Source organism: Arvicola amphibius, chromosome 7 (genome assembly GCF_903992535.2).
Source record: "Arvicola amphibius chromosome 7, mArvAmp1.2, whole genome shotgun sequence".
In the NCBI taxonomy this organism is placed as follows: Eukaryota; Metazoa; Chordata; class Mammalia; order Rodentia; family Cricetidae; genus Arvicola; species Arvicola amphibius.
Genome location: NC_052053.1, coordinates 52,737,246 through 52,746,240, shown reverse-complemented (window position 1 = coordinate 52,746,240; position 8,995 = coordinate 52,737,246). Strand labels below are relative to the sequence as shown.

At 46.0% G+C, this 8,995-nt stretch overlaps 1 protein-coding gene across 1 annotated transcript; it reads right to left on the bottom strand.

The window, feature by feature from the left end:
* Positions 1-2,250: 2,250 nt before the first annotated feature.
* On the bottom strand, positions 2,251-6,342 carry Hspa5 (heat shock protein family A (Hsp70) member 5). Its single transcript, XM_038336296.1, has 9 exons — positions 5,989-6,342; positions 5,659-5,890; positions 5,126-5,263; positions 4,729-4,841; positions 4,252-4,642; positions 3,837-4,074; positions 3,390-3,557; positions 2,481-3,076; positions 2,251-2,359 (listed from the first exon to the last, which is right to left on the bottom strand). Exons 1-8 carry the CDS (start codon positions 6,108-6,110, stop codon positions 2,514-2,516), a joined length of 1,965 nt encoding a protein of 654 aa, XP_038192224.1. The 5' UTR covers positions 6,111-6,342; the 3' UTR covers positions 2,251-2,359; positions 2,481-2,513.
* Between the last annotated feature and the right edge of the window lie 2,653 nt (positions 6,343-8,995).

Sequence of the window (8,995 nt, the reverse complement as noted above, 5' to 3'; positions counted from 1 at the left end):
ACCCAGTCTTGAAAAGCAAATAGATATATAGAGATTTGTTGTTCCTGGAAAACACCAATAAGCAAATCTTTAGGCAGATCTGGGGTTTAAGTCTGTGAGCCAAAGCTCACAAATGTTAACATGCTTCATGCTGGAGTATGTGTAATCTCCATCTTGCACTTTAACTGGATAGCCCAGTGCAAACATTTCCATTATAAAGTTTTACCAGCAATAAAATCTGTAGATACCCAAACTAGGTATTGGAGTAGTTATTTATCAGTTGGAATCTTTTTAATATGCGCTGGTCATTAGAAAGAAGTGCAGAAAGGGGCTGGAGATAGCTCAGTTTAGATCACTGCTTTACCTGAGGACCTACATGGTAGCTGACACCTGTTTCTAGTTCCAGGTCCAGGGGATCCTATGCCTGACATTACAAGCAAAACAGTCAAATAAGTACTGACAAAAGCTGCGTGTGAGGTCTTTTGGTTCATATGCCTGGTTGTGCGCCTCCCCTAAACCTTGTTCATCTTGGGCACGTGGCCCACTAAAATCAGTGTGTGTGTGGGGAGACAGGTAAGCAGAGCATGGTGGTGGGTGTATGCCTTTACTAGAGCCTAGTCTGCATAGTGGGGCCCTGATTTGTTTGTAAGAGGAGCTAGCACTGGAGGACGAGAGTGAAGACTGCCTCTTACTCCTGTTTACCCCTCGACCCAGCATGAAGCTTTTAACATTTGACTGGGGTGGCCTCAAAGTTGTCATTCCCCTGCCTCAGCATCACGGAGTGCTAGGATTATAGGTATGAAGTATCTATCATGCACCTGCCCATCACTTTTTTAGGATAGGGAAAACAGGACTTGGAGCAGATTAAGTAGGATCTCACACTGTAACCTTGAATTTGCCACAACCCTGGCTCAGCCAGCTTCCTGAGTGTAGGAATTACTGGCATGAGCCACCATGCTGGATTCAAAATATATCAGGTAGCACACAAATATGTAGCTCAGGTTTGTTGTTCTCAGATCCCCAAATCTATCACTGTGAGTAAACTAATGTTACAGCTGGCTGCTCAGTCATAGAACACCCATCTTTGGGCAGTATTGAACTTCATGTTAGCTCTGAACAAAATCCTCACTGATTATACTCGTTACCTAGCGCATCCCTTTCCCGAGGAAGCCAATCCAAACCATCGTCTACCAATCAGTTCTCTATCAAGTGAAGTTTGTACTCCACCACATTTCAGAAGTGGGGATTCTCACAAATCAGGCTTCAGAGCATGTTGTGGTTCATAAGCCCTCATGAACTAGCTAACTGAAGCTGGTATTTCATTAATCTTCCTTCTTCCAGTCTGAGCCACTACATCCACTAGGCAGTGCTGGGTGTCAGACATGCCAGCGCCGGACAAATGCTCTACCAGTTGAAGTAAATCCTTAGGATCTGGAGCTCACCATGTAGACTCATGATGGCCTCAGAGATCCTCCTGCCTCTGACTCCTGAGTGCTTCCATCAAAGGTGTGCACCACTGCATTTTCAAACTATACATCCTAAAATATAAATTACAAAATAAGTACCACCCAGTGACAGGCCATGGGTTTATCTGACACCACAAAGAAAAATAAAATCCAAGTGTATAAGTCATCAGGTTACTCAAAAAAATTTCTTCTTCAGCAGAGGATCAAACCAGGGCTTCTTTACACTTGCAAAGCAATGCCCTACTACTGAGTATCTATCCATTTTGCATCTTTTCAGACAGCCTCAGTTCCCTAGGTGGGTCTTGGAGTATTCTCTTGCCACAGCTGGAATTACAAGCCTGGCACATCACCAATTCATAAGAGAATCCACAGCCCCACAGCATTACTTAACAATAAAAATCAGATAGGGCAGTAGCGGTGCACACTTTTAATCCCAGCACCCAGGAGGCTGAGACACATGGTTCCAGACCAGCCTGGTCTAAAGTGTGAGTTCTAAGATAGCCAAGGCTACACAGTGATCTTGTCTTGAAATACCAAAACCAAGCAACAACAAACAACACCCAGAAGCAGTTTTACAAAGGGGAAGTAAGATTTCAATCATGTTCAAGAGAAGTGGGAATGACAAGGGTCATTTCACACAGCAAAACCCTTTGCCTTGCTGTAAAGCTAGACAAATTTCCCAGATCACAAGCCTCCACCCTTTCCTGCCCAACATACAGGCAGACCTGAGAATCCAGCCTTAAATTTTAGTTATCTAAAATAAAAGACAGATAATTTTAAGGTTTTCACAAAAATTAGACCAGTGTAAATAACAAACATTTATTGGTGTCACTTATGGTAGAAAAAAGTTCCTACACCAGATGTGCATGACCCAATTGTTAAATAGAACATTTCCAAGGTGAAATATTGTAAATACTGGACTCAGGAACTTTCGGTAGGAGAAAATTGAGAGTACTTATAAGTCTCGAATGTAATTTTCTCCTAACGAAAGTTCCTGAGTCCAGTATTTACAATATTACAATATTTACAGTAAATTACAATTATTACAGCCCTCGCAGATCAGTGCACCTACAACTCGTCTTTCTCTGATGTATCTTCCTCACCAGTTGGGGGAGGGCCTGCACTTCCATAGAGTTTGCTAATAATAGGCTGAACAATTTCTTCTAGCTCCTTCTTTTTAGCTTTAAAGTCTTCAATGTCGGCATCCTGGTGGCTCTCCAGCCACTCGATCTTCTCCTCCACAGCCTTTTCCATGGTTTCTTTGTCTTCAGAGGAAAGTTTGCCTCCCAGCTTTTCCTTGTCTCCAATCTGGTTCTTGAGGGAGTAGGCGTAGCTTTCTAGTTCATTCCTGGTGTCAATGCGCTCTTTGAGCTTCTTGTCTTCCTCAGCAAACTTCTCAGCATCGTTAACCATTCTTTCAATCTCTTCAGGTGTCAGGCGATTTTGGTCGTTGGTAATTGTGATTTTGTTTTTGTTTCCTGTACCTTTGTCTTCAGCTGTCACTCGAAGAATACCATTAACATCTATCTCGAAGGTGACTTCAATCTGCGGTACCCCACGGGGAGCTGGAGGAATTCCAGTCAGATCAAATGTACCCAGAAGATGGTTGTCTTTTGTTAGGGGTCGTTCACCTAGAGTAATAACAGGAAAAACTTGTTATTAACGAGCCTAGTGCACTGGTATCCTTATACTTCAACCTGTTAGAACGTATGTGTGTGTGGGGGGGGGGGGGGGGAAGGACTACTACTCTTAACCAAATTTCATTGTATTCCAAAAGCCAGTGGACAAGAATGTTAAGTAGAGAATCTAAAATTCAGCACTAAGCAACCTCTTCACATTTGAATTACAGAAGATACTTCTTTCCCTGGGTATTTAACAATGTATCATTAGATCCAAAGTCACACTCTTTCAAACCATACAGTATTTGTGAATGTAAGCAATTACCTTCATAGACCTTGATTGTTACAGTTGGCTGGTTATCAGAAGCTGTGGAAAAGATCTGAGACTTCTTGGTGGGTACCACAGTGTTCCTTGGAATCAGTTTGGTCATGACGCCTCCCACAGTTTCAATACCAAGTGTAAGGGGACATACATCAAGCAGTACCAGATCACCTGGCAAAGGAAAATCAATTAGGTTAGGTTCTGATTAGAGTCCTAAGAGCACTGCCATGCAATCTCCCACTGTCATTTACCCAGGTTCTAACCATAAACACTTTAGGGCAAATGAATTAATAGCTGTTAATGATTCTAACTAAACCTGATCCAAGTCTTATCACTGTACCTTGATCAGCTATGTGGCCCCGCTGTTCCTACCCTACTGCTTTCTGTTTCAACAGCTGATTACAGTCTTCCCATCAAACTACTCAAACAAGTGAAAGATGCGTGACCTACCTGTATCTTGATCACCAGAGAGGACACCAGCCTGGACAGCAGCACCATATGCTACAGCCTCATCCGGGTTTATACCACGGGATGGCTCCTTGCCGTTGAAGAACTCTTTCACCAGCTGCTGAATCTTTGGAATTCGAGTAGATCCACCAACAAGAACAATTTCATCAATATCAGATTTCTTCAAATCAGAGTCTTCCAACACTTTCTGGACCGGCTTCATGGTAGATCGGAACAGGTCCTGGCAAAAAAAAAAAAAAAAAAAAAAAAAAAAAAAAAAAAAAAAAAAAAAAAAAAAAAGGCATGATTACTATGGTGCCACCATACACCTTGACGTTGTTTAGTTTAGTTGCTCTGCATTCAGGAATCTACAGTCTACAGTCTAAGCAGATCTCATTAGCACCGACAAAGAGCATACCATGTTCAGCTCCTCAAATTTGGCCCGAGTCAGGGTCTCAGAGAAGTCTTCTCCTTCAAAGAAGGACTCAATTTCAATCCTTGCTTGATGCTGAGAAGACAGGGCTCGCTTAGCCTTTTCCACCTCACGCCGGAGTTTCTGCACAGCTCTGTTGTCTTTCCTAACATCTTTCCCAGTTTTCTTCTTGTACAGCTTGATGAAGTGCTCCATAACCCGCTGATCAAAGTCTTCCCCACCGAGATGAGTATCTCCATTAGTGGCCACCACTTCGAAGACACCATTGTCAATGGTCAGAAGAGACACATCGAAGGTTCCGCCACCCAGGTCAAACACAAGGATGTTCTTCTCTCCCTCCCTCTTATCCAGGCCATATGCAATGGCAGCTGCTGTGCTGTAAGAATGAAAAAGGAGGGAAAATCTTAGTCAGGTGCACTTCCCCTGCTTAGCAAATAGCCTGACCCCGAGTCCAACACTTACGGCTCATTGATGATCCTCATGACATTCAGTCCAGCAATGGTGCCAGCATCTTTGGTTGCTTGCCGCTGGGCATCATTGAAGTAGGCTGGTACAGTAACAACTGCATGGGTAACCTAGGAAGACAACAAAGATAAGTATACTCTGTTACTTCCCTGTCTTATCAACTACAGTTTCTAGCCAGCTTACTGATAAGAGCATAAAACATACACATCTATAACAACAGAATTAAGTGGTAACTCGTGAAAACTGACCTCCCACAAAGCACTACATCATCAAGCCTGACAAAAGTTGTTACCAGTTGGCTTTCAATTTTAAACCGGGAAGGCTTCCTACCTAAGCCAACAGAAGGAGCAACTGCAATCTTAAACACTTAACATCCTTCCACACATGTATTTACCTTCTTTCCCAAATATGCTTCAGCTGTTTCTTTCATCTTAGTTAGAACCATGGCAGAAATCTCTTCTGGGGCAAACGTCTTGGTTTGCCCACCTCCAATATCAACTTGAATGTAGGGCTTAGTTTTCTTCTCAACCACCTAAAGTACGGAATGATTTGAAAGGTAATTTCCCAAAGCTGAAACAACGGCACTACAAACTTTTAAAAAAAAAAAGAACCATTTTCTCTTTCCCATAGCTTGATTCATTTTGCTCCCTTAGGGAGATCTTGGCAAAACTGAGCACCACTGTACTGTAGACAGAGCGCCAGATTTGGTCTGTCTTTCAACTTTTAGACACTGTAACACTGTGTTACATTTTATGATGATACGAAAAACGACAACATCTAAAACCGTTACATAAACCCGGACCACATCCTTTTAGCCGTTTGAGTGTATTTTTTTTCCGCCTAGTTGCAACCCTTTACTCCCACCACCCTAGCCGCCCCCTTCAATGTGGAAACAAACTAAACAAAAAAACCAAACCCGTATCGGACCTTGAAAGGCAAGAACTTGATGTCCTGTTGCACCGACGGGTCATTCCAAGTGCGTCCGATGAGGCGCTTGGCGTCGAAGACCGTGTTCTCGGGATTGGAGGTTAGCTGGTTCTTGGCCGCGTCGCCAATCAGACGCTCGCCTTCGGGAGTGAAGGCCACATACGACGGCGTGATGCGGTTGCCCTGATCGTTGGCTATGATCTCCACGCGGCCGTTCTTGAACACACCAACGCTGACGGAAAAACCCCACAGAAAAGGAAATCAGCACCTCACTTTCTCACGCCAGCCCGAGGCCACGCCCCACTCTCCCGCACCTTAAACGCCACTTACCAGGAGTAGGTGGTCCCCAAGTCGATGCCGACCACCGTGCCCACATCCTCCTTCTTATCCTCCTCCTCGGCCCGCACCGCGCAGAGCAGCAGCAGCGCCGCCGCCACCACAGTGAACTTCATCTTGCCGGCGCTGTGGGCCAGTCGCTCAGCGGTCGCTCGGGAGTCGCGGACGTGCAGCAACAGGCTGTAGCCTCGCAGAGCGACGACGTTCCGATCCGGGGTGGGGAAGAGCCGCGAAGCAGGCTCAGCGTAGGCCTGGAAGAAGCAGGCCGAGGCGCTCAACTCTCACGCCCGCGGCGACCCTGAGCTACTCTCTGTGTTGTCTGGCCAGTGTGGAGCATGCTGTCGCCGACTCGGCTTATATACCCTGCCCCCAGCCCCGTCGTGGAGGCCTCCGATTGGCGAAGGCGCTGCTCGTTGGAGGCCGCTGATTGGTCCATGCCACCAAGCTGGCCGCTGCCGATTCGAAGCGGCCTCCTCCGCAACTCACGTCACTGCTACGCCCCCCGGGCTGACTCATTGGCTACTGGTCGGTCTAAACAACCGCCAATGAGAGGCTGCATCCGCCCTGTGCCTCGGTCCTATTGGCTCAGCAGCTGCCTGTCCCTCGGGTGACCTCTCACCCCGAGACCGTTTCCGCCGGTAACCGTCCAGGTCCTCCCTTCACGCCGAGCCCCGGGGGACTGGTGCAGGTTCTGCTTGTCAGTTCCCTCGGGGCGGTGGGACTTGGGTCCTCCCCTCTGTGTCCCTCACTCCGAGGCACTGCGCAGCCTTTTCTTCTCCTAGCTTCCCTCTCGTCCCGAGGTGCCCCGGCTCCGCGGAGATGCTGTGGTCGCCTGGGAATAGTTTCTCTGCCCTTCCCAGCCTGCACACCTTCTCGGGTGTCCGAGCGTCCAGGCCCACGTCTCGAGCTGTGCCTGGTCTGGGTCCCGCCTCGCTGCTCTGTTCAGCTAACTACTTTCCCTTTACCCCCAGGCCAGCTGCATTTGTCTATCAGGCCTTCTCAGTTTCCCTTTTCCTGGGGTTAAGTCCCAGGACCCGCTGGCCAATTGCTACCTGGTCTTGAGTCCGCTTTATGCTGAGGTTGTTCTATGAATAGTCGAGCGACCACTTTCCACCCTAGGATGTATCATTTTTTTCCTCTCTCTCTCTAGCAAGTCCTTCCTCATCCCTTCTTGACACCATCCTACCCTGACTGATATGCTAAAGGCATTTAGCTTCCAAAAAAAAGTCTTCCTGATACTTTACTATTGTGTAATAATAGTGTGTTGCAAAAATAATAACAGAAGCTACTACTTAAGCTTATTATGTACTCATTGTTTCTTTAGTTTTGAGACAGGGCTTTGTACACAAGGCCCAAACTGGTCTTGAACTATTGATACTCCTTTAAAAAAATTCATCGTGTGTTTTTCATGTGTCATTTAGTCCTTCGCTTAATTCTTGTTAGGTTTTCCCCATTTACCAGAAGAGAACATGACGGAGGAAAGTGGTTAAATAGAATAGTCGTTGATCTGATGAGTGGTGGAGGTGGAATTGGTAACCTAATTGGTTTTATTCTATAGCTTATGCTATTGACTTTTCTTTCTCTCTTTTTTTAATAAGAGAGATTCATGTCGCCCAGGCTAGCCTCAAACGTTGTGTAACAAATGATTTGAACTCCTGAACCTTCTGCCTATACCTCCTAAGTGCTGGGATTAATAGGCATACATGAACCCAGTTGGGTCATGAACCCAGGACTCTTTGCATGTACATCCCCTGGGCTGGAGCTCTTAGACCTACTGTCTCTGCCACCCTTGTGCTTATTACATGCATGATTAGAGAAGATGCTTAGGACATTGTCACAGGCAGGAAACAACTCCAGCATCCATACTAAAGGTATTCTGAGCTTCATAGGTGCACTGTCCAGATACTACTGAGGTATCACACATAGTTCACTAAAGTTGTCAAGCCTGTGTGTGAGTCAGTGTTCAGGAATTTTCTCCTTTCTTGTTCCTCAAAGTTATGTTGGTGACTCAGTCAGCTCCATCCTTTTTTTTCCATAGAGGTTGCATCATACGCCTCTTCAGCAAGGCTTGTCTTAACACTGTCTTCCTTTAGGTTACATCAGTCCAGTATCAAGAGAGAAATCACTAAGCCCAGTTTACTGCTGCCATCTTCAATCCCAGGTTCTCTGAAAGAGCAGCTGGTGCACCAAGCATCTTTGCGGACACACTTGTCCTTGTCTTGAATTTCAAAGGAGACTACAGAGCTGGGGATGTGGCTCATCACTTTAATCTCAGCACTGGGAGGCAGAGGCAGGAGGATCTCTGTGAATTCAAAGCCAGACTGTTCTAAGTAGTTCCAGGACAGCCAGAGCTGCTTATTGAGACCCTATCTCAAATCAAACCAAAAACACCACCCATATTTTGGCCATATGACAGCTTTGTGGAGTTTCAAGCACATCTGTATCATAGTCTATTTCCACTAAAATACAAAACTGGATTTCATGTTGGGTGGCGGTGGTGCACGCCTTTAACCCCAGCACTTGGGAGGCAGAGGCTGGTGGATCTCTGTGAGTTCGGGGCCAGCCTGGTCTACAAAGCAAGTTTCAGGACAGCCAGAACTGTTACACAGAGAAATGCCGTCCTGAAAAAAAAACAAGAGAGGCCGGGCGGTGGTGGCGCACGCCCTTAATCCCAGCACTCGGGAGGCAGAGGCAGGCGGATCTCTGTGAGTTCGAGACCAGCCTGGTCTACAAGAGCTAGTTCCAGGACAGGCTCCAAAGCCACAGAGAAACCCTGTCTCGAAAAACCAAAAAAAAAAAAAAAAAAAAAAGAGAGAGAGAGAGAAAAAACCCCTAAGTTTTAGCCTCTCTTTTGATTGATAGAGTAAATGTGCAACTAATTTTTCTAACATTTAGAAAGTGATACCTGAGACAGACCTAGTGGCACAGGCCTGTAACCCCAGCTACTGAAGAGGCTGAGGCAGGAGAATCACCAGTGTGATTTAAACTATGGAGTGAGTTT

What these genes read in the sequence shown, in the direction of transcription:
- Hspa5 (XM_038336296.1), bottom strand. Translation starts at nt 6,110, where the DNA reads ATGAAGTTCACTGTGGTGGCGGCGGCGCTGCTGCTGCTCTGCGCGGTG. An exon ending in TTGGGGACCACCTACTCCTG is followed by an intron (nt 5,891 to 5,988) that starts GTAAGTGGCGTT and finishes TTTTTCCGTCAG; the next exon opens with CGTTGGTGTGTTCAAGAACG. An exon ending in AAGCATATTTGGGAAAGAAG is followed by an intron (nt 4,842 to 5,125) that starts GTAAATACATGT and finishes TTGTCTTCCTAG; the next exon opens with GTTACCCATGCAGTTGTTAC.